The sequence below is a fragment of the Callorhinchus milii genome, unplaced genomic scaffold, assembly GCF_018977255.1.
Source record: "Callorhinchus milii isolate IMCB2004 unplaced genomic scaffold, IMCB_Cmil_1.0 Scaffold23, whole genome shotgun sequence".
Taxonomy (NCBI): domain Eukaryota; kingdom Metazoa; phylum Chordata; class Chondrichthyes; order Chimaeriformes; family Callorhinchidae; genus Callorhinchus; species Callorhinchus milii.
The window spans coordinates 10,147,011-10,171,331 of record NW_024704764.1 but is presented as its reverse complement, the minus strand read 5'-3'; the positions used below and the strand labels follow the sequence as shown (position 1 = coordinate 10,171,331).

Genomic DNA, 24,321 nt, shown 5'->3' with positions numbered 1-24,321 from the left:
ACAGGCTGAGCACTCCCAAAATACAGTCTCCGTCCATCTGTGCATGTGTCCTCAGCCCCTTCATATGTCCCCCTCCCTCCGCACCCAACGGGAATCACTGCTCCCAGCACGGGCTGAGCAGCCCCCAGACACCCGACTGCACACTGAGAGATGCCACCATCACACCCAGCCTCGCCTCGCCTCTCGCTGTTAGTCTCTGAGACAACATCAAGCATTGCAACATCAGAACATCCTGCACCGGAAACCAACAGCTCAGCACACACTGAAATAAATACATCAACCCTTCCCTCCCTCTCTCGCTGGCTCTCTCTCTCTCACTCTCACCTATCGTCTCAACCTATATCGTCAACAAACTAGCTGGACTGAGTGACCTGTTTCCGCACTGCATCACTCTGTTATACTAAGCACCTCAGGACGCTCTCCTGACATGGAAGCTGCTATACAAGTGTAGGACGTTGTTGCATACAAATTGGCAGCGGGGGCCGCATTTGCTTACAAAGTGCACGGTCGCTACAGAGAGAGAGAGAGAGAGAGAGAGCAGCGTGAAGCGCTTTGAGACATCGACGCACGATGAGAGTGAGGCGTCAAACACGTCGATCATCACAGGATAAATCGTCCGGCAAAACAGTGGTTGGGTTTACACCAAAACTCCCTCAGCCTCTCCCCCGGTCCTCAATGCACCTCTGCCACCTGCTGGACCGCGTGGGGTACCACAGCCGGCAGAGACGATGGGGGGGTTCTGTGGGGGCGCGGTGGGGGGGGTTGGCGGGGGCTCGTCTATCTGCGTTGGATGGCGATCAGCGAGAGCACGGTGAGCGAGGCTGAGCAGCGGCACACCCCCAGCGAGTTGGTGGCCCGGCAGCTGTACTGGCCAGAGTCTGCGGGGCTGGCGTTGGCGATGATCAGCGAGCAGCTGCCGTCCTCCTCGTACTCGATCCGCACGCGCCTGGACACGCTGACCGCCTGCCCGTCCTTGTACCACATCACCTCGGGCTCCGGGGTCCCTGAGACGCAGGCGGGAGGCACAGAGCACAGCGCGGTCAACGGCAAACACGGTGCGTCTGTCACACCGACCGTCCCCCGGCCCCCCCCCCTCCCCCCCCTCCGGTTCCCCCCCCCCCCCACCCCACCCCATCTGCCTCATGCACTTCGCATCCGCCACATCCCACGACCCCCCCCCCCACCGCTGACACCCATACGGCTGGTGATCCCATCATCCAAACAACAACAACTTGCCTTCACGCAGCGCCCCTCCCAGAATGCTTGACAGTGGCGGAGCACGAGGCCGAACCGAGGGGAGAAGAGGTCGAAGAGGACCTGAAGATGGGGAGGGAGGGAAGGGGGGAGGGAGGGAGGGAAGGAGGGAAGGCGGGGGCAAGGTGGAGGGATGGAGGGAGAGAGTGAGTAGCAGGTGTGGTACCTTGGATGTGACACTGCAGACACACTGCGCTGCCCTCCAGCTCCTCCAGGTCCCCCAGGACTTTGCTGAAGGACGGCTCCGTCTGAAGCTGTTGATCCGCAGCAGAGAGAACCTCTGGCTCCCGGCTCAGCTCTGACACACACACACAGACAGACACCGCGGGTCACACACATGTCAACCCCAGAGACCCTCAGAGACACGGCACTTACATACAGCACACACGTACACATACACGCGCACCACGCGGGCACGCGCACACATGCGCGGTACGCACACACACACACACCACATGCGCGGTACACACACACATGCACCTCACATGCACGATACACACACACATACCAGATGCGTGCGGTACACACATCACATGCGCGCGGTACACACACACACATCACATGCGCGCGGTACACACACACACACACTCCCGAGTGCAAGTTACCGTTGTGTGGCGGGGGGGAGCGGGGGCGCTGGGTGTTGGGCTTTCTGGGGCCGCGCAGTGTCAGCCTCTTGAGTGCCAGCAGAGCCCGGCCTGTTTTCTACAATAGAGAGAGAGAGAAGATACGGTGTGTGAGACATGAGTTTGTATCCCGGGGCTTCACCGGGGCTTCACCGGGGCTTCACCGGGCAAGTGGCTCCTACCTGCCATTTCCGCTTGGCGAGGAATTGCTTCATTCGCTCCTTGGACAGGGTCTTGGTGACCCCCCGCCTCCTGCTGTTCAGCCAGCGGTGGGACAGGCAGCCCTCCGAGCTCAGCCGCCTCCTAAACACAGGCACCCGGGGTCAAACACCGGGAAATACACCCCCAAATACACCCCCCAAATACACCCCCCCAAATGCACCCCCCCAAACACCCGCCCCCAAACACATCACCAAATACACCCCCAAAACACACCCCGGCAGGGAGCAGAGCCACTCCTCACCTCCAGTCCCTCTGCAGCAGAGACGAGATAAAGTCCTTGGCATCCTCGGAGATTTCCTCAAACGCCTCCTCGTCAAACTCCCAGCGAGCAGCCGTCACGTTAGCCAGAGTCTCGTCGTCTGTGTCACCCAGGAACGGGGACAATCCACTCAGCCTGCGGGTGGGGGGCGGGGGTGGGAGAGAGAGAGGGAGAGAGAGTCATCGCTGAGCAAACCACAACCCCAGTAAAGAGATCACATCCCCAATCACCCCCACCCCCCAGCCCAGGCCAGCAGCCCAGACCCCAGGCCAGCCTTCAGCCTGACTCCCCCCCCCCCCCCAGCTCAACACCAACACAGCCTGGGGGCTGAGAGACAGCCTCAAACTCATCACCGAACCCAGGGGGTAGACATCCTTGGGACATCCTTCCGATGTGAGAGGCGCTATACAAATGTCATTTGTTGTTGTACAAATTCTCGGGTTGATTGTCAGGCAGAGACCCCGGCCCCCACACACTCCTGAACACTATCCAGACACCCCCCCTCCCCCTCCCCCCCACGCTAGTGGAAGGTCAGAGAGTGTGGAGGTTAGGATGGATCAGGCTCGATCCGCCCACGGTCAATGTTCCTGGAGACTGGGAGATGAGATGGGGGGAAAATGGGTGTGTGTGAGCGTTCCCCCTCCCCCCCCGCCGCAGTGCCAGCCCCAGTGCCCCTGCACGGCCCAGAGTGACTCACAGGATGTAGCTGATGACCCCGATGCTCCAGGTGTCCGTGTTGAACTGCACAGCCTCATAGTTGATGACTTCGGGGGCTACAAATTCCGGGGTCCCACACAGCACCTTCACCGGAGCCGAGGGGTCTGGGTAGAGAGAGAGAGGGTGGGGGGGCGGTGGGAGAGAGGGGGAGAGAATGAGTGGGGAGAGAGGGGGAAGAGAGAGAGAGAGAGAGAGGGGGGTGGTGGGAGAAAGAGAGAGCGAGGAGAGGAGAGAGAAGGGAAGGGAGAGACAGCGGGTGTGGGGTGGGGGGGGGGGGGAGAGAAGGGGCAAGAGAGAGGGGTGGTGAGTTGAATGTGGACATGCAGTGCTATCATTACACCAGGGTGTGGCACTGCAGGCACATCACCCACCACAGAACCAAACAGTGTGATGGGGAGCCAGGTGCGGAGATGGCTCAGTGCTCACTTGTTGCTGGGGTCGGAGCTGAGGGGGGGGAGCGTCCCAGAGGGAACATGCATTAAATAGGCCACAGGCCTGGGGTTACAATGGGGGCAATGTCAGCACAGACACCAGGAAGTGGGTCCTCCCCTGGAGGATCGTCAGTGAGCGGAACAGTGTCTTAATCCAAACCACCATCGACTCAGTAGGCGTCAGTGGCCGGTGCCCCTCATCCCCGCCTGACTCGGCAGCTTGTGGGTTCACACCCCCAGAACTGGAGGAGAGGGAGGGGGAGGTGGAGCGGGGCCGAGTGGAGTGGGGCGGGGCAGGGCGGAGGAGGTGCGGTTGAGCAGGGTGGGTAGGTGGGGCCGAGCAGGGGTTTTGGGGCGATTAGGAGGGGGCCGGGCTGGGGGTGGTGGGGGGCGGGCACACGCTCACCCAGTCGCTGGGCCAGCCCGAAGTCGATGATCTTGATGCCGGTGCAGGTCGGGCTGACACACACCACGTTCTCCGGCTTGAGGTCCAGGTGGACGACTCCGCTCGAGTGCATGAACTGCAGCCCCTCCAGCATCTGCTGCACGTACCAGCAGCACGTCTGCTCCGTCAGCTCCTCGTCCTTATCCACCAGGCGCTCAAACAGCTCCCCGCCCGCAACGCTGCGCACGCGCACACACCACACACCGTCACTCCCCCTGTCCCCCCCGCAACACTGCGCGCACACACCACACCGTCACTCCCCCTGACCCCCGCAACACTGCGCGCACACACCACACCGTCACTCCCCCTGTCCCCCCCGCAACACTGCGCGCACACACCACACCGTCACTCCCCCTGACCCCGCAACACTGCGCGCACACACCACACCGTCACTCCCCCTGTCCCCCCCGCAACACTGCGCGCACACACCACACCATCACTCCCCCTGTCCCCCCCGCAACACTGCGCGCACACACCACACCGTCACTCCCCCTGTCCCCCCCGCAACACTGCGCACACACACCACACACAGCATCAATCTCTCTCCCTCTCCCCCCACCCCCCCCCAAATACTGACAGACGCACACAGACATCAATCACCCCCTCCTCCTGTAGCAGCTCAAAGAGCTCCCCCCACTCTCTTACCCCAACTGAGGTCGCCATTGTTCCCCTCCACTCCCTCCCCCCCCAACTCGCTGCTCTCAGCCTGGGAGATGTGAAGGACAAGTGGAGGTCGTTCAGGAGGAAGTGTTTGCCCCGAGGGCTTGACGAGAACGGTTGCCAGGCAGGGAGAGGGTGGAGGTTAAGGCACTGGATGGACTTGGCTCAAGCCACAGCTTCAGCGAATTGTGACGGCTGGAGAGGCGTTCACACGTGTACACAGACGTGTGCGTGTGCGTGGACGCAGCCTCTGGAGCGGGTGACGTACTGGCCGGGCTGGTGACCCAGTGAAACAGGCAGCGTGTAAAGAGAGGACGCGTGTGGCTTCCCAGGTCCCCCAGGTCTCTCCCCTCCCCATCCCCCGGGTCTCTCCCCTCCCCATCCACCAGGTCGCTCCCCTCCCCATCCCCCAGGTCGCTCCCCTCCCCATCCCCCAGGTCTCTCCCCTCCCCATCCCCCAGGTCTCTCCCCTCCCCATCCCCCAGGTCTCTCCCCTCCCCATTCCCCAGGTCTCTCCCCCTCCATCCCCCAGGTCTCTCCCCCCACCATCCCTCACGTCTCTCCCCCCACCATCCCTCACGTCTCTCCCCGTCCATCCCCCAGGTCTCTCCCCCCCCACATCCCCACTCACTCACTATTCCATCACCATGACGATCTCGGTGGAGGTCTCAAAGGCGGCCATGCACTGAACCAGCCGGGGGTGGTGGAGGCTGTTCATGATGTGGATCTCGTTGCGCGCGAGCTGTTTGTCTTTGGCCGATCGAGCTTTGTAATATTTCCCCGCGCAAAGCCGCCCGCTCGCTCTCTCCAGCAGCTTGTAAACCTGCCCGAACTTCCCGCTGGGAACACACAGAGCAAGAGGTCAGCGCTCACAACCGCGACCGACCGGCATCGCCGGGGGAGATTACCAGGAAGGGCTCAGCGTGAGCGTCACCGGGGAAGGGGGCCGCGGTGGTGATGGAGGGGGTCAGGGACAGGATGGAGGGGTCAGTGGCGGGAGGGAGGGGTCAGTGGCGGGAGGGAGGGGGAGACACTTACACTCCGAGCCGCTCCAACTGCTGATAAACGTCGGTCACTTTCTGGCTCCGGTTGATAACCACATGGTGATACTCCCCCTCCTCCTCTCCATCACCCCTCGCGCCTGTGCCTAACACACACGGTCTGAATTCACACACACACACAACACACGCGCACACAACACACGTCCACAAACACGTACAACATTGATATTGTGCCCCCTCAAGCAGGGAAGCGTCCCAGAGCGCATAGGTTCGCGCACACTCATGTACACACATGCTCACACACGTGCACATGCTCGCTGGATAATTCAGCCTTCATTCAGAAGTGGGATTGCTGCTGCTTGTGTAAAGCTTGTCTGTGGCGGCAACACAGTACAGGGCCAGTATGTGAGTGCGAGTGCGAGCGTGAGTGTGAGTGAGTGTGCGAGCGTGAGTGCGAGCGTGAGTGCGAGTGTGAGTGCGAGCGTGAGTGTGAGTGAATGTGTGAGTGTGAGCGCGTGCGTGAGTATGCGAACATGAGTGTGTGAGCGTGAATGCGAGCGTGAGTGTGCGAGTGTGAGTGTGCATGTACGTGTTTGAGTGGGTGTGAGAGCCAGCACGTGACGAGCCACACTTACCTGGTGTTTGCTGGCGGCCGAGGGGCTTGGTCTCTGGACGGAGGCTGGTGGAGAGGGTCCCAGGGTTGGCGCTGAGAGGAGTGGTCTCTGCCCGGAGGCTGATGGGGGGGGTCTCGGAGCCGGGGTCGCTGGAGCCGCAGCTATTGACGGCTCGGATACGGAAGATATAGTCTCCTGGCTCCAGGCCGCGGACACAGTACGAGGTGCTGCCGCAGTCGGTGACCAGTGGCCCCCACTCCGGCCCCCCCACTCGCCGGGCCTCCACCGTGTAGCCCCGCACCGCACAGCCCCCGTCATAGCATGGCCCTGACCAGGAGAGGCACAGAGACCCCCCGATCAGCTCCGACACACAGGGATGGCCCGCTGGGGGCTGGGGTCTGTCTGAGAGACAACAACAATAGAGTCACACCTACAGCTCCCGTCACCGAGAACCGCCTGAGTGTAGTGACTGTGTACGTGCAGGGGCCGAGTGGGAGAGAGCGTGACAGGCCCCCCCCACCCTCTCCACCCCATTCTTTGCTCCACCCCCCACTACCCGCCGTTCACTCTGCGCGCCCCCGCCCCACCCCCACCTCAGTCCTGTCTGTGTCCAGCGCTGCGTGCGACATGTGAGGCTGTGTAAACACGAGCTGTTGTTGTTGTTGTTGCTCTCACCGGTGACGCTGAGCCTGATCGGCTGCTGTAAACTGCCGCTGTGATTCGTCACCACCAGTGTGTAAACCCCGGCATCTGCCGCCTGCACCTCCTCAATCACCAGCCTCACCTCCCTCTCCCTCGCCTCCACTCTCACCCGGGGGCTGCTCACCAGCTGCAACAACAACAACAGCAACGACGACAACACCTCTATGGCATCTCACACCCAGGATAGCGCCCCGGAGAGCTTGACAGTGTCGGAGGAGCACGGCCCTGGGCCGGTGGGAGAGGGTAACCGAAGGCACGGTCGGAGAGGAAGGTTGACCTGAAGACGGGGGAGAAAGGGGCAAAGCAGAGGGATAGAGTTTCGGGCACAGCATAGCGGTTGGAAGTGCAGCCGCCAATGGTGGAACGGAGGGGACGAGGAGCAAACAGGAGGCCGGAGCCAGTGGAGCGGAGGCAGCAGGTGGTGGGTTGGGGGATAAGCAGGTCAGAGTGAGGGGGAGGGATTTGAAAATGAGGGTGTGAGGGTCTTGAAATCGATCCATTTGGTGATAGGGAGCTAGTGAGGCCTGGCGAGGGCTGGGGTGATGGGGGGACGGGGTTCAGTGCGGGAGAGTGTGTGGGCGGTGGAGTTTTGGATTAGTTGGATTTTGTGGATGGTGGAGCTGGGGAGACCAGCGAGGAGGGGATTGGGATAATCGGGGCAGGAGGTGATGCCGTGTAGTGGAAGTAATAACAGAGCAATCAGTGTTGGGGGAGGCGGTGGGGGGCGCGGGGAGGGATTCTAGAAATTGACTGAAATTCCCAACTTCACCCCTTGAGAGCTGCTGAACTGCTCTCGCCTCTCCTCTCTCTCCACTCCTCTCCTCTCCTCTCACCCACCTGCTTGCTGTCTCTGAGCCAGATTGCTGTGATGGGTGGGGTTCCTGCTATCCCACAGCCCACCTCAGCTCGCTGCCCAGCCCGGACCTCTACACTGCAAGGGGGGTCCCGGAGGCACAGGGCGTCGCTCACTTTACCCGTTGGCTTCTGTGAGCTGATGGAATCTGCCGAGAGACAAAAAAAACAGAACAGTATTAAACACTACAGTTTATACTGACACGTGGAGCCCTTCACATCGGGTGGTGGTGGGCGGGGGGAGGTGGGGGACGGACGGACGTCTCGAAGCCCTTCACACCCCTGGCTGTTGGTGGTGGGAGGGGGAGGTAGGAGATGGGGGGCATCAGAAAGGTCATTGATGCCTCTTACTGTGACATTCACCACAAAGTGCATGTCGCGGCTGGGGTTGTGGTTAGGACTCGAATTCAAGATCCTCGTCCTCACTTTCAAGGCCATCCATGGCTTTGCCCCCCCCACTTACCTCTCTGACCTGCTGACTCTCTACCAACCTGCCCACTCCCTCTGTCCATCAGGCTCCGGCTGCTCCGTGTCTCCCGCCCGACCATCGGTGGCCGTGCTTTCAGCCTCTCTGCCCCCACACTCTGGAACTCCATCCCACAGTCCCTTCGCCTCGCTTCCTCCCTCGCCTCCTTCAAGGCCGGTCTCAAGAACTTTCTCTTCGACTGTGCCTTCGGTCTCCCTCTCACCTCTCTTGCCTTCCCTCACCCCTACCCCACACCCACTCCCCCATGCTCGGGTCCTAACCCCTGACCGTCCAGCGCCTTGGAACGTCCTCCCAATGTGAAAGGCGCTCTATAAATGTAATTTTGTTGTTGTTGTAGGGCTGTGGCTGGAAACAGGGGATGTGGTGAGGGGCAATGTGTTTGCACAGGCAGCTCCTGTCACTGTCGCTATCACTGTCACCAGGCGACAGAAACACAGCCATTTATTAATGATAAAAGCAAAGAGCAGCTCAGCTTTCCGGTCACTCACTCCAGCAGCTACTGAGGTCCTTAGCTTATCTGGTCCCCACAAAGCGCTCGCATCAGCCCCCTGCTTCAGCCCCCACCCCCCAACACCCCCAGCTTCAACCGCACGCCCCCCAAGCCCAGCCTCATCCCCACCCTCCCACCAGGCTATACCCCCAGACCCCAGCCCACCTCGCTGCTCATCTCAGGCTTCCCCAAACATAGCCTCCTCTCCCCTCAGCCTCTACTCAGTCCTTCTGAGGAACATCTTTAATAATAGTCAGAAAATCTCAAGTAATCAGACAAAAACTGCATGTATTATATACAGGGCATGATATACACAGTATTATAGTGTGGAAAACAAATACACTTGACTGTGCAGGACACTGGTATGCACACACAGTCACACAAGCGCACACAGTCTCTCACAGTCACACACACAGTCACATACACACAGTCACAGACACAGTCACACACACATACAGTCAGTCACACACACTTACGGTCACAGTCACACACACAGTCGCACACAGTCACAGATAATAATAATAATCCTTGAATTTGATATCGCGCTTTTCACGTCTTCTCGACATCTCAAAGCGCTTCACAGAATAGACTGTAAAGTGAATTGACTGTATATTTGTGGGCGAAATATACAGTCACACACATACAGTAACACACACCGTCGCACACAGTCACACACACACACAGTCACACACACACACCCAGTGGAAGCCTCTCACCAATCCCCACTCTGACCCCTCGGCCCTTCTGCTCGGGGGCTTTCTGCAACCTGATCCTCAGGGATGAAACAAAGTTCATGATCTCGTAGGCTGTGTCCCCAGCCGGCAACTGACTGACTGAGTGACTGACTGACCTGCTCAGCCTCGTCACAGCCACAGGAAACTGCTTTTTTACTTGTCAACAAGGTTATTAACCCGGATGGCCCAACGCCAAGCATAGCACTCACACTGCTCACTAACTCACACATACACACTGCTCACTAGCATACACGTCACGCAGGACCTGAAGATGGGGAAAGAGAGGGCAAGGCGGAGGGAATGAGGAAGAGAGTTCCTCTAGAGATTAGTGTCACTCCCAGAGGAAGGTCCTCAGTGTTAATTGGAGAACAACAAATCTCGCATTCAATGCGGCATCTGTAACACTGAAACGTCTCTGAACGCCCCGTAAGGTGGATTGCTGTAAGGTGTAGTGTCTGTGTGTCTGTAGGCAAATGCATCCAAATGACACAGTTTTAATTTCAGTCACGAGCGAGGCTGCAATGCAACTGTCAGTGCATGGCGCTGATGCACTGAGCTCTTGAACCAGTGAACAAAGTCACTTGTCACACCTTTACTCTCGCTTCTCACTCCTGTTCCTCTCGAACATCCGACCACTTTAACGCTTTGTAACATGTGAAAATGATACAGCAGTTCGGCTTTTTATATTCTCTCAACAAATCTACATACTACATTTAGTCAGTGAGTTATCACTGAGAAGTGGACAGTCTCATTCCATTCCAATTCCTCTCTCTCTCTCTCTCTCTCTCTCTCTCCTCCATCTCTGTCTCTCTCCTCTCTCTCTCCACTGTCTCTGATCTCTCCATCCCCCTCCTCCCAAACCCTCATCTAACTCCATGAACACATGCAGTCTTATTCACGGTTGGGAACCCTCGCTTTGCCCCCTCCCTTGCCTCGTTCAAGGCCCGTCTCAAGACCCTTCTCTTCGACTGTGCCTTCGGCCAACCTCCTACCCCACCCCCCCACCTTCCCTGCTCTTCACCCCTCCTGATCCCAACCCCCAGCTCGGGTCCAAATCGCTGATTCTCCAGCTCCTTGGGACAATCTCCCAACGTGAAAGGCAGGAGCTGTGTAAATGTAATGTGTTGTTGTACGGGTAGAGATTGTGTTGAGGGCTGACGGGTTGGGTGGCAGTAACGGTGTTGGTGGTTACACCGAGTCTCTCTCTCTCTCTCGAGCCGTCAGTGACCGGGAGTTAGGGTCGATTGGACAAACAGTGACCATTGACCGACGCTCTGACTGAGAGACGCTGTGGGTAGCGAGGCCCAGAGGGGCCTCACCATGATGTCAGTGTCAACACGGAATATTTGCCCAGAGCCAAAGTGCGACAAAAGGAATCCGTGTTTTGGGGAATTATTCACCTCGGCAGCGTTTACACACGGTCGGACGTTGCTGACGATGTGAACGTTGCTGGGATTGGGCAGCCACCAGGGTGACCGCAGTGGGGTGTCGGGGGGGGAGGGGGGGGAAGGGGTCAGTGAACGGCTGGAGACAGACCTGCTGCCTAACCTGCCCTTGTTTTCTCTCTCTCTCTCTGTTGGCAAAGCTGGAGTTGACTGGGGACATGGCAATGATGGTGTGGGAGCCGTCAGTACTTTGTACATCGCTGAAACACTCTGCACTTTCCTCATCCCCCAGATCAGGGAGAAATTCCGTCCTGTGACAAATTACTTTTTTTTAAAAAATCTTTATGTTTCCGCCAATCCCGAGGCCCCAAATTCCACCCAGTCTCAGACAGTTTGGTCTTAACGTGTAAAGATTTTTTTTCACAAGATTTTTTTTTTAAAAATTGCATCATTCGCTAATTACCTGAAGTTCTGTTTAAGTATTTATGAATCATTTATTTTTTATTCAGGGAAGTAAGTATTTATTTATTTACTTATTGGCGAGACTTGTAACCTTGTTATTCCACTGGAGCGTGTAATTACGAGACAATGAATTGTTGAATTATTCCCCTTGGTGACTTGCCCGCTCACTAGCCAGACGTACCATCAAATCTTTGGTCAACTTCAATCAGATTTACTTTGTTCCATGTTTGTTACTTCCTCCGGGCAATATAGAAATTACTCGTGAATTTTGATTACTTGTTTAGCTTTGAGAGAAAGTGAGTGTGACAGCGCTGATCTGTAATAATAATAATCCCTGCATTTGACGTCAGGACATCTCAAACCGCTTCACAGGATACACTGTAAAGTGAATTGACTGTATTTTGTGGGCGAAACGGAATGTGTCTGTGTGTCCTGATCCCAGTTACAGTCATTTGCTCGAGGAAACAATAAAACCACTTTCATCCTTATCCCAAAAGTTTCACACAGACACTGTATCACTATGAGCGTCTTGAAATCAGGGATCACTTCATTATGGATTTGATCACAATGATAATAATAATCATAACCCTGGTATTTGATGTTTAATACAAAATTATTTACTTGGCCTCCTTCAAGTCCCGCTTCAAAACCCTCCTCTTCGACAATGCCGTCGGTCAAGCCTCTTCCCTTCCCCTCCCCTCCCTCCTCCCCCCCTGACCCCAGCTCGGGTCTGAAATGCTGTACACTGTCCAGCGCCTTGGGACGTCCTCCCGACGGGAAAGGCGCTATACACATGTAATCTTGTTGTCGCCGTTGTCGTTCAAAAGGGAGAACAACAAGAGCAACAACAAATTACATTGCGATCGCGACTTTCACATCGGGAGGACGTCCCAAGGCGCTGAAATGCTATCTGGGAGGCGCTACCTGGGAAGTGAAGGTATTCGGGGATTTGGGCAAAAAAAAGCCGGAAAAGTGGATTAATAAATGATGTGATGGGTAACCCAGACCCAGTGCACTGCTGCCCCCTCCTGGCCGCGCGGGGCGACTGCGGCAGTGCTGATTTACACCGATTGTCACTGCTGGAGCTGCTCAACATCACCGCCTGGTGGCAGCCTGTACCAACTGCACTGGGAAACACACTGAGCCACTGCCACTGGGAAACACACACTGAGCCACTGCCACTGCACTGGGAAACACACACTGAGCCACTGCCACTGGGAAACACACACTGAGCCACTGCCACTGGGAAACACACACTGAGCCACTGCACTGGGAAACACACACTGAGCCACTGCCACTGCACTGGGAAACACACACTGAGCCACTGCCACTGCACTGGGAAACACACACTGAGCCACTGCCACTGCACTGGGAAACACACACTGAGCCACTGCCACTGCACTGGGAAACACACTGAGCCACTGCCACTGCCACTGGGAAACACACACTGAGCCACTGCCACTGCACTGGGAAACACACACTGAGCCACTGCCACTGCACTGGAAACACACACTGAGCCACTGCCACTGCACTGGGAAACACACACTGAGCCACTGCCACTGCACTGGAAACACACACTGAGCCACTGCCACTGGGAACCACACACTGAGCCACTGCCACTGGGAAACACACACTGAGCCACTGCCACTGCACTGGAAACACACACTGAGCCACTGCCACTGCACTGGGAAACACACACTGAGCCACTGCCACTGGGAAACACACACTGAGCCACTGCCACTGCACTGGGAAACACACACTGAGCCACTGCCACTGGGAAACACACACTGAGCCACTGCCACTGCACTGGAAACACACACTGAGCCACTGCCACTGGGAAACACACACTGAGCCACTGCCACTGCACTGGGAAACACACACTGAGCCACTGCCACTGCACTGGAAACACACACTGAGCCACTGCCACTGCATTGGGAAACACACACTGAGCCAGTGCCACTGCCACTGGGAAACACACACTGAGCCACTGCCACTGGGAAACACACACTGAGCCACTGCACTGGGAAACACACACTGAGCCACTGCCACTGCACTGGGAAACACACACTGAGCCACTGCCACTGCACTGGGAAACACACACTGAGCCACTGCCACTGCACTGGGAAACACACACTGAGCCACTGCCACTGCACTGGGAAACACACTGAGCCACTGCCACTGCCACTGGGAAACACACACTGAGCCACTGCCACTGCCACTGGGAAACACACACTGAGCCACTGCCACTGGGAAACACACACTGAGCCACTGCCACTGGGAAACACACACTGAGCCACTGCCACTGGGAAACACACACTGAGCCACTGCCACTGGGAAACACACACTGAGCCACTGCCACTGCACTGGGAAACACACACTGAGCCACTGCCACTGCACTGGGAAACACACACTGAGCCACTGCCACTGCACTGGGAAACACACACTGAGCCACTGCCACTGCACTGGGAAACACACACTGAGCCACTGCCACTGGGAAACACACACTGAGCCACTGCCACTGCACTGGGAAACACACACTGAGCCACTGCCACTGCACTGGGAAACACACACTGAGCCACTGCCACTGCACTGGGAAACACACTGAGCCACTGCCACTGGGAAACACACACTGAGCCACAGGCTCAGCAATTATTCAGCCTTTTTCACCACAGCGAACTGTGTCACAGTGCATAATACAAAGGACCCCAAACATGATCTGTTATAAGGTGCCCCAGGTTCTTTAATCCAATCCTGGAGATAGACTTAACCACAACCAACCACCCACTCAACCACCCACTTACCCAACCCCACCCAACCAACCAATCCCCCCCCAACACAATCACCCAACCAAGCAATCTCCCTGCCCCCCAACCAATCCTCCCCACAACCCAATCACCCAACCAGGGGCTGCTGTGTGATCTCTCTGTGCCTAAGCAGCTTAAGCTCAGCTGAGCTGAATGTTGTAGCTTGGGCTGCCTGTGAGGCAGAGCTAGCCCAAGGTGGGGCGCTGAGGGACCGAGGCTGGGGCCTGGGTCTCTGACACCCCCTCTGCTGTTCTGTGACGGTGAGTCACTGGTTTCCCTTCGTCAGGATGTGAGCAGTCAGTCAGAGTGAAAGAGAGGTCAGGGCTCCGTTTATGAGCTTTGAACAACAGCTCGATTCTGGGAAATGCTTCTCGAAGCCGCTGCTGTTGTTGCGGTGGTGAGCGGCCACGCCTGTCACCTGGGCCTTTCAACCATCACCGGGCCCAACCACTGGCCACAGGCCATGGATACCAGGCCAGGCAACGGTTGCTGAGCCTGACAACAAGTCACAAAGCCAGGAAACCGTCACTGAGCCTGTTAACGGCTGCCAGCCAGCGGTTTGTGCTTAGCTCATCCTGAGAGTTGTCAACAGGAAACACAGGAAGCGAGACTTTGCGAGATCAGCCTGTGGTTTAGCTGCAAGAGCTCAACACAAATACACACACAGGCACACAGACAGACTGCAGCCTGGAGCCCAGGGCAACCTCCCCAGCTCACAACAGCAGCTCTTTTGCCAATGATTCTCTGAGCCAGAAGTTTGGGGTTCCAGGCCCACATTAGGGGGGGATTGGGGAGGGGCTCACAGTCCAGGCTGTCGCTCCAGTGCAACGCTGGAGGGAGCCTGTATTGTTTGAGGTGCTGTTGGGATATGACCACAACACGACACCTGCCTGCTGAGGTTGCCAAGAGAACAAGTGCTGGGTGTGGCAGCCAGGGCTTTGTGATAAGCCAGAGCTGTAACAAGCTCAGGTTCTGATATTGATCAGCAGGTTAGCCTGTGCGCTGATGGTGTGAGATGTGTCATGGCCCCTCGCACAGGCCTCTCTCGTGTGTACACACATCCACACCCACCCAAACCCAGAGGCTCCCAGAGACATTCCTGCCCAGGGCATCGAGGTTGCTAATGTCCTCCATAAAGATAGGATTGAAGCCAACATCCCTGACAAAGGATTCCTGACGCCTTTTCCATCACAACTTGAACTTGGACCATGACCGCACTCAACCATGGGAGTCAGTGACAACATCAACACGTTATATTTACACAGCGCTTTTCACATCGGGAGGACATCCCGAGGCCCTGAACAGTTGAGGGCTAGGATCAAGAGGGTTGGAGTGGTATTGTGGCCAAAGGCACAGTCAAAGAGGAAGGTCTTGAGAAGGGCCTTGAAGGAGGCGTGGGAGGGATTCGGCAATGGAGTTCCAGAATGTGAGAGCAGAGAGACTGACTATCAAGGGCAGGGCAGACAAGGGACATGGAGCAGGCCACTGCACGCTGAGCAGAGGGAGTGGACAGTTTGGTATTGTGGTAAGAGGTTGCAGAGGTAGGGAGGAACAAGGCCGTGGTAGGCTTTGAAAGGGAGGACAAGGATTGCCAGAAGATTGTGAGTTTACGCCACATGTCAGAACTTTAAACTCATGGTTTAGGCTGATGCTGGGGAGGTGAGCGGGGGGGGGAATGCCACATTGTGGGAGGTGCTGTCCTTCGGGTGAGACGTTAAAACCAAGGTCCCGTCTGCCTGCTCAGGTGGAGGTTGAAGATCCCGAGGCGCTACTCGAAAAGAGAAGGGAGTTTTTCTCTCTCTCTCCCTGGTGGCCCAATCCCCCAAATAAAATTGATCACTCACTTCGTGGCTGTTTGTGGGACGCTGCTGTGTATAAATTGGCTGCTGCATTTCGCCCACAAAATACACAGTCACTAAATGACACGTTATAAGTGTGTGTCCCTCCCCCCTCACACGTCAATGAGAAGACAAAAAGATCACAATCCAAAGCACAAGCTTATTCATTTATTCATCAGCTTCACATCAATCGTTAGTAATTATTCTGACAACAAACCTCCAGTTTCACGTTTCCGAGAACACAAAGTGCAAATACTTCAGAACATTCACAGAAGCACGAGAGAGAGAGAGAGAGAGGAGAGACACACGCACACGAGACTCCAGCTCACACACCGGCTACACACGGCTACATTCAGTCATCAGCATCAGCTGAACAATTAGCAAAACATTGGTTTAGTAAATGGGCAGCGAGCAGCTGTGTGTGCCCAGCGCTCAGCCAGCAACCAACCACAACCCCTTTCCCTGCTACACAACCCCAACCCAACCCCAGCCACACAGCCCCAACCCAACCCCAGCCACACAGCCCCAACCCAACCCCAGCCACACAGCCCCAACCCAACCCCAGCCACACAGCCCCAACCCAACCCCAGCCACACAGCCCCAACCCAACCCCAGCCACACAGCCCCAACCCAACCCCAGCCACACAGCCCCAACCCAACCCCAGCCACACAGCCCCAACCCAACCCCAGCCACACAGCCCCAACCCAACCCCAGCCACACACAGCCCCAACCCAACCCCAGCCACACAGCCCAACCCAACCCCAGCCACAACAGCCCCAACCCAACCCCAGCCACACAGCCCCAACCCAACCCAGCCACACAACGCCCAACCCAACCCCAGCCACACAGCCCCAACCCAACCCCAGCCACAAAGCCCTAACCCAACCCCAGCTACAAAGCCCCAAACCAACCCCACCTGCACAGGCCCAACCCAAGCCCAGCCACAAAGCCCCAACCCGCACAGCCCCAACCTAAACCCACGCCAAGCTCCAATCCAGGGTTCTGCCTCTCGCCTCAAACCAGCCCTAAACTAAAAGGTGTCCGTGTATCTCACAGGTCTGGACACACAGAGTCATTAACTTGGCACCAGTCATATCACAAAACCCTGAACCCTGTGAGTTGACACTCTCACGCTGGTGCACACAGTGTCAGCTGTCACTTTATGAACCATCTTAAATCGATTATACATCAATCATTAGCGTTGAATCTGACACCTGCTTCTCTCCAAACAAAACACCCCTTTGTTGTCTGTAAATGAGCTGGTTAATCTTCAACACCGAGGGCAATAATCCCACCGCAAAAAGACGACTCACTGTGTCTACGCAGCAATCTTCCTCAACCCAGCACCTTGATTTCCGAGCCGGATTAAAGTACAGTGAAGAAATTGCCCACTTTGCAACACCTTGAAATAACTCTGGCCCATGACAGTGTTAGAGGGTTGTAAATGTACTAAACTCTGATAACACTGGGTGTGTGGTGTCTTGTTTACACAACTGACAATTTCAGCATTCCCACACTGATAGACAATGGGATTTCAATCCACTTGCGCATCCCACTCTCCCAGACAGGGAGGGGAGAGAATGGAGAGAGTTGGGGTGGTCAGGACGGGGGGGGACCAGACAGGCCTGGGATTGGTTGGGCGGGGGGAGAGTTTGAGAGAAAAGAGCTCGACCAACCTCAGTGTGGAAATGTATCCATCCACAGCCTTCACACAAACTCTGAAACTTTTTATTTTGGCGAAATCATTAAACGCAGCAGAAAATTACTTCCAACTTCCCGAAAACTTACTTTCAGCCCAACTAAACAGCACCCGCTGGAGTTCTGAACTCCCATCGCTGGTAGGTGAGGCACTCAGACACACAGCAGTAAACGGTTAGGGTCTGGGGAGAGGAAGAATTATTTGATGCTCGGGTGATTAACTGGGTTGAAGGAGTTTCCGGGAAGCTTGAGGGAGGGGTGGGGATTAAGGGCGGATGTGAAGGCTGCCATCTTGAATCCTCCAGCTCCACATGTTGCTGTAGTTGGAGGCGTGCGCGCACATCAAGTCGATCCCGGAGTCGGGAATCTCCAAGTCAGGAGAAATGGGTTTTCCGTTGGGCTTCACCAGAGAGAAGCTGGAAACGTGGACCTGAGGGCAACAGAGGTCAGAGGTTAGAATGTCGTCGCCTCCACAACACTTTCCAGGCAAAGTCACACACGCCACGTGATCCAGAACAACACCTTGTGATCAGCCCAAAGCCGTTCATTGCTCCCCCATCCCTGTAGGACCCCCCCACTCCCCCGCCCACCACAGCCACCCCTAATGTTCCCCGCGCTCCCTCTCCTAGCTTTCGTCCGTCCCCACCCAATGCACCCCACTCTGTTCTCATGCCACCCTCGAACCCCCACTCCAGCCCTTGCCTTTGCGCCCCCACCACCCTCCACTGCCCCGCCCCCCCCCCCTCTCAGCCACTCACCAAGTTGCTGATCCCCGAGGCCACACGACCCACTGTGGCCCCTCGCACGTCGTGCACCACCAGACGCTCACCATCAAACGAATGAATTCGGACCTGAACCCCTACAGCAAGAAGTCAACAAGGTCAGCACTCGCTCCTTCATCATCACCATCATCATCCACTGCCCCCCCACTCCATCATCATCATCCATTCCCCCCACACCATCATCACCGTCAACCACTCCATCACCATCATCATCACCATCCACTCCCCCCATAACCTCCAACCCCCACCCCTCACACTGTACCATTGAAGAAGCTGGGGGTGTTGAGGTGAGACTGTCCTTTGTGGCTGAGGCTGGGGGGTTGGGGGTCAGTCTGGCTGTTCCACGACATGGAGTGAATGCCGGAGCTGTACATCCCACTCAGACTGGGATCGGCCTTGGGACACTCCTGGGGGGAGAGAAAGAGAAACGGTAGTGGGGGGTCACACTGTGAAATCTGAGCAGCGGGGTATGGTGCTGGGGGTGGGCAGAGCTCCGGGGTAGGGGTATCTCGAGGGAGAGGGAGGTGTGTGCCTCGAGAGTGGGGTGTGGGGGGGGGCATTACCTGCTCCACATGTTGGGGCAGGCTATAGGCCCCACTGCTCAGGGCGTCCAGGATGCGGGACTCCAGCTCCTCAGGATACACTTGGGAAAGGTTATACAGCAGGAATTCTGGAAGAGCAGCACAGGGTTCAGAGTCAGACACACACACGCGCATACACACAGTCACTACACTCTAGTCAACAATAATCCTGTCGTTTGCCAATCATAATCCTGACGTTTGATCCAGCAACTTATTCAAGACCTTTGCGGATTTTAACAATTTTACAATGAATTGTAGAATAATAATAATAAGAAATAATGATAATAAGCAATAATAAATAATAATAACAATAAATCATAATAATGAATAATAATAAATAATAATGAATAATAATAAATAATAATAATCCTTGAATTTGAGGATTATTATTATCCTTCCCGGGGAGGTCAGGACGAAACGTTGGGCAAGTTTCCTTACTCCACCGCCTCTGTTTACTCAGCATTAAGTAGGAACCCGGTTGTTAGTCGATTGGCAGATCGCTTTTTGGGGGGTTAATAAATCCCTTCAAAAAATAATAATTCAGTCACCCAATCCTTATTATTATTATTAAACTACTACTATTATTCCTACCTGTCTGCAGACGTCCCTCCTCCTGCAGGATCTCGCGCTCAGCCTGACTGTGTGCCGGGGGCAGTGACAGCAGGGGTTGGGGAGCAGAGCTGTCGGAGTCACAGTGGGAATCGGCCACCGCCCGGTTGCTCCCGGCCCCCCACTCACACTCGCTCCACCCCCAGAGCCCACTGTGCAGGCTCACGCCGTTCCAACGATAGCACCTCTCCCACTGGGCTCCGGCTTCACTGCCCCCGACTGGGGTCTCCTCTGGGTTGACCACGTCACTGCAAAGCCCCCCTTCTTCCCCCCGGCACTGGGCTGCCGGGGGGGCCGCAACCTCTGCTCCCCGTCCCGGGCCTGCGTCCGGGGGGTCCGGGGCGAGCGGGTGTCCGGGGGCCGGCCGTGCGGAGAGGGGAGAGTTGCCCCCGTTCCCCTCGCTGCTCGTCAAAGGCTTCTCCCCGGCACAGCAGCTCCCACTCTCTGTGCAAACACCACACACACAGACACCGTGGATTACCTTCTCGTCAATAATCTGCTCAGTTACACACACACCGAACCTCCCTCTACACTGTGCCTCCGACCACAGTCACAGGTCAGGGCTAAAGATAGAGATACAGACAGACACACACCCACAGACAGACAAGAGACAGAAGACACGGACAGACAAAGACAGACAGACAGAGACAGACAGAGACCAGCAGAGACAGAGAGACAGACACAGGCACAGACACACACACACACACACACAGACAGACAGACAGACAGACAGACAGAGAGACAGTCAGACAGACAGACAGTGCACCCCCAACCCCACGCCCCTCCCCAGTGAATGGCCTTAGACTTACTCTGTTGTAGAGCCCGAAGAGCTTGGTCAGTGCGTCCCCGCAGCCCCCCCACAGTGTCCCTGTGTGCCGGGTCCTTCACTAAACCCGCTCTGATCACACTGGCTGTGAGGGCGCTGCACGAGGCAGGGATTTCATCCAGTGGGGGCTTGTCTCTTACAATCTGTGGGTGGTGGTGGGGGCGGGGGGGGAGAGGGAAATATGAGGAACAGTCTCCATTTCAGATTAATCCATTCATTGAACCACAACCTCCCTCCCTCGCCCCCACCCCATCCCTCGCCCCCACCCCATCGCTCAACCCCACCTCGCTCGGCCCTACACCACCCCCCCACACCCCACCCCCACTGACCTTCAACATAAGCTGGTTAGTGTTGATGTTCTGCCAGGGGTGATGGCCTGACAGCATGTGCAGCAGGGTACACGCCGTACTCCAGCTGTCAGCCCCCAGCCCGTACACCCCCTTCAACACCTCGGGGGCCATGTGGGTCACCGTCCCCAGGCACTGCCCACCTGCAAACACACAAACACAGCCATCAGTGTCTCTGCCCCTGCCCTCAGCTCCCCCCACACCCCAGAACCACCCTCCCCGACATACCAGCTCCCCCACCAGGCCCACCACCCCTCGCCCAATCCCGCCCACCCATCGCCGAGCCCCCACACCCCAGCCCCCACCACCCATCGCCCAGCCCTCCACATCCGCTCTCCAGCACTGCGCGCCTGAAAACACACACACACACAAACCAACATACCCCCCACCCCTCACACACACACATACAAATGCACACACGCACATCCTGACCCCCCCCCCACTCATAATCCCCGCACCCCTCCCCACCCACAACCCACTCACCATGGGAGCTGGTAATGCCTGATGGTGACAGCTGTGTGGAATGGCCAAAGTCACAGAGGGAAACCTGGTACCCGCAGCGGGACAGGAGCATGTTATCCGCTGGGAAAAATCCACAAGGACAGAATCAGTCACCGGCCGCTCCGCAAATAACCCCCCATCCCACCATCCCACCATCCTCCCACCCCACCATCGCCATTTTGTATTTGTTTTATATTTAAAAAAAATTGAAGTGATAATTTGGTGACTTCACTTCACGACATGTCGTCTGTAGGGGCCTCCGCTGCTTGCGTAATTGGCTGCCGCTTTTCGCCCACAAAAATATTACGGTCACTACACTTTACAGTGTATTGTGTGAAGCGCTTTGAGACGTCTCAAAGACCAATGAAAAGGCGCAATACAAACACAGGGAGTATTATAATTATTATTAATGTTATCATATTGTGAATTAAGACGCATTACCTGCTCGTTTCAGTACCAGCTCCCCCACACCCCAGCCCCTCCCCCCAACAACCCAGCGACCCCCACACCCCAGCCACCCATACACCAGCCCTCCCCACACCCCAGCCCCCCACCCCAGCCCCCCACCCCACACCCCAGCCCCCCCCCCCACACCCCAGCGACCCCCACACCCCAGCCACCCATACACCAGCCCCCCCCCACACCCCAGCCCCCCTGCCTCGAGCGTGTGTCTCACCTTTGACGTCACCATGTACGATGCCAAGGGAGTGGAGGTGCTGTAGGGCCTGGAGGACCTGCCCGGTGTAGTGCAGGCTCAGGGCCTCAGGGAGTGAGCCCTGCTTCCTGATCAGCTGTGCCACCGAGCCTCCTACAGGGGGTGACACACACATACCAGCTCACACGGGCAATGTTTTCCCCCACTACACCAACCCCCTCGCCAGCTCACACCAGCATATGCCCCTCCGCACCCCCTCACCAGCCCGCACTGGCAATGTCCCCCCCCACCGCACCCTCTCACCAGGTACCGGGTTGGGCAAGACCTCCCCTTCCTCACCCCAATTCACACCAGCAATCTACCCCTCCGCACCCCACTCACACTCGCAATTTCCTCCCCCCTCCATCCCTGCACCCCCTCATACCACGCTCACACCAGCAACGTCTCCCCCTCCTCACACCCCCTCACTGGGCACGGCAACACAAGTCACCATCCTCCTTCTCACACACCAGCTCTGAGTGTGTGTGTGCGTGCGTGTGTGTGGGGGCAAGGGGGTTCGGGCTGAAAATCTGTGGAGGGTTAATGCGGGGGCGTGGGGGGCTCCAAGCCTAAGAGGGTTAATGACGCCCGAGCTTCAGTCTGACCTGGCAATAGTTTCATGAAGAGGGTGATGGTCTCTCCGTGTCGCACCCCCCCGTACAGCGGAACAATCCACGGCGACGTCAATCTGCTCCACGTCAACACCTCCCCTGCCTGGAAATTACTGACATGGATCTGAGAGGGTGTTGGGGGGGAGAGAGAGGGGGAGAAAGAGGGGTGAGAGAGGAGTAGAGTCGGTTACTGGGGTGGTCATGCAGTGATGGGCAGCGCCAATTCCCACCCCAATTCTCCACCGCCCCGGTCACCCCCTCACCCCTCCCCTTCCACTTGTCCTCCCCCGGCCACACACCCCAAGCCACACCTCACCCTCCCCCACTCCTCCTCCCCCCCACTCCCGGTACCTGTTTGGCAGCACAGGTGAAGTTTGAGCTGTGGTCTCGAGCCATGTACACGTCCCCAAAGCTGCCAGTGCCCAGCCGGCCCGGGATCAGGGACCAGTGGGAATCCTCCCCGTACTCGTGCTCCACGGGCCTCAGGTCCTGGAACACACGAGAGGAAACACGTCAGACACGCTACGCAAACGCCACTCGCCGTCCAGACACGCCACCATATGCTGTCATCATGCCCAAGCCACACACACGCACACACACACACGTACCTGGTGTTGAAGGAGACCCTCGTTGGTGTTCGGAACCTTCTGGCCCTGTCTCCAGCGCTCCCCGTACTCCTCCCACTTCCGGCAATGGTGCACAAAGTACTTGGGATCCTCGTGGATGACGATGCCCCTCAGGGCGCTGGCCACCAGGCCGGGCTCGCTCAGAGGCTCCTTGCGGTGCTCGGCCCCGACAAAGTCGCCGCGGCCGGCAAACAGCGGGGGCGACGTCTCCTGGGCGGTCACGGACTCCGGCAGCCGCTTCCCGGTGTCCAGCCCATCGTCGTTGATGTAAAACATGGTCGGGGAGTTCTTGGTGAAGTAGCCGAGTGAGGAGTTCAGACGGTCGCCTTTGGGCCGAGCTTGAGTCTCGTCATGAACCGCCAATCCCTCCCCCCGGACCATCAAGCCCTCCCTCAGGCCCAGCCGGTCAGCATCGTTGTTCGGGTGGGGGGGTGGGGAGGTCAGGATAGTCAGGGGTTTGGCCAGGGAGGTGGGGAAGGGCCGCACGTTGGACTGTTTGACGGAGCCAGCGAAGAAGTTGTCTGCTTGGCGTTGCTGTATGTCGCGGTAAACGCTGGCGATGTGGTCATCCTCCCGCAGCCTGTAAATCCCGCGGGAATCCAGCCCTGCCGGCCCGGCCAGCGCCAGCTCGGCGACAAAGACGGGGACCTCATGACGCCGGCTGCTGTTGCCGCAGATGTCGGAGGTGTTTTCTGCCTGATCCTCCTGCAGAGAGAGAGAGAGTTAAACCCCCTCCTCATGTTCCCCCCCCACATCGCTCCCCCCGCTGCCCCACCCATGCACCGACAGTGATAGGAACGGAGATACGGAGATGGCTTTCGGGGCCGAGGTTACAGAAGGTTTTGGGGTGCAGTAATCCGGAATTGTTCCGGGAGCTGCCTGGTCGCCCGCCCGGGGTTTATACTGAGGGACGGAAGGTATGTGGAGCCCGAGGCGAGGGACTGACCTGCACGGGGATGGGTGGGCAGCTCTCCTGCTCGGGGGGCTTTGTTCCGGGCCCGTACGCCTCCCTCTTCTTCCTGCTCCTCTGCCGGGATTTCCTGTTGCCTCGTCTCCTCCGGGGCC

General features: G+C 57.2%; 2 protein-coding genes across 3 annotated transcripts; both read right to left on the bottom strand.

Annotated features, from left to right (window-relative positions):
* Nucleotides 1-777: 777 nt before the first annotated feature.
* On the bottom strand, nt 778-9,700 carry LOC103187745 (myosin light chain kinase, smooth muscle). 2 transcript variants are annotated; one of them, XM_042343333.1, is made up of 13 exons: nt 9,456-9,700; nt 7,766-7,929; nt 6,902-7,055; nt 6,248-6,628; nt 5,650-5,758; nt 5,247-5,450; nt 3,913-4,130; nt 3,056-3,179; nt 2,341-2,493; nt 2,060-2,180; nt 1,860-1,956; nt 1,421-1,552; nt 778-1,004 (listed from the first exon to the last, which is right to left on the bottom strand). In XM_042343333.1, exons 1-13 carry the CDS (start codon nt 9,550-9,552, stop codon nt 778-780), a joined length of 2,181 nt encoding a protein of 726 aa, XP_042199267.1. In that variant the 5' UTR covers nt 9,553-9,700. The 2 variants fall into 2 exon arrangements, with proteins under 2 accessions (XP_042199267.1, XP_042199268.1); XM_042343334.1 differs by having other exon boundaries at nt 9,474-9,700.
* Nucleotides 9,701-16,948: 7,248 nt separating this feature from the next.
* Nucleotides 16,949-23,655, bottom strand: map3k14a (mitogen-activated protein kinase kinase kinase 14a). The gene is made up of 12 exons (XM_042343462.1): nt 23,239-23,655; nt 22,982-23,119; nt 22,625-22,754; nt 22,002-22,133; nt 21,308-21,406; nt 20,807-20,967; nt 20,461-20,620; nt 19,634-20,095; nt 19,025-19,131; nt 18,724-18,868; nt 18,438-18,538; nt 16,949-18,109 (listed from the first exon to the last, which is right to left on the bottom strand). Exons 1-12 carry the CDS (start codon nt 23,635-23,637, stop codon nt 17,945-17,947), a joined length of 2,199 nt encoding a protein of 732 aa, XP_042199396.1. The 5' UTR covers nt 23,638-23,655; the 3' UTR covers nt 16,949-17,944.
* Nucleotides 23,656-24,321: the final 666 nt, after the last annotated feature.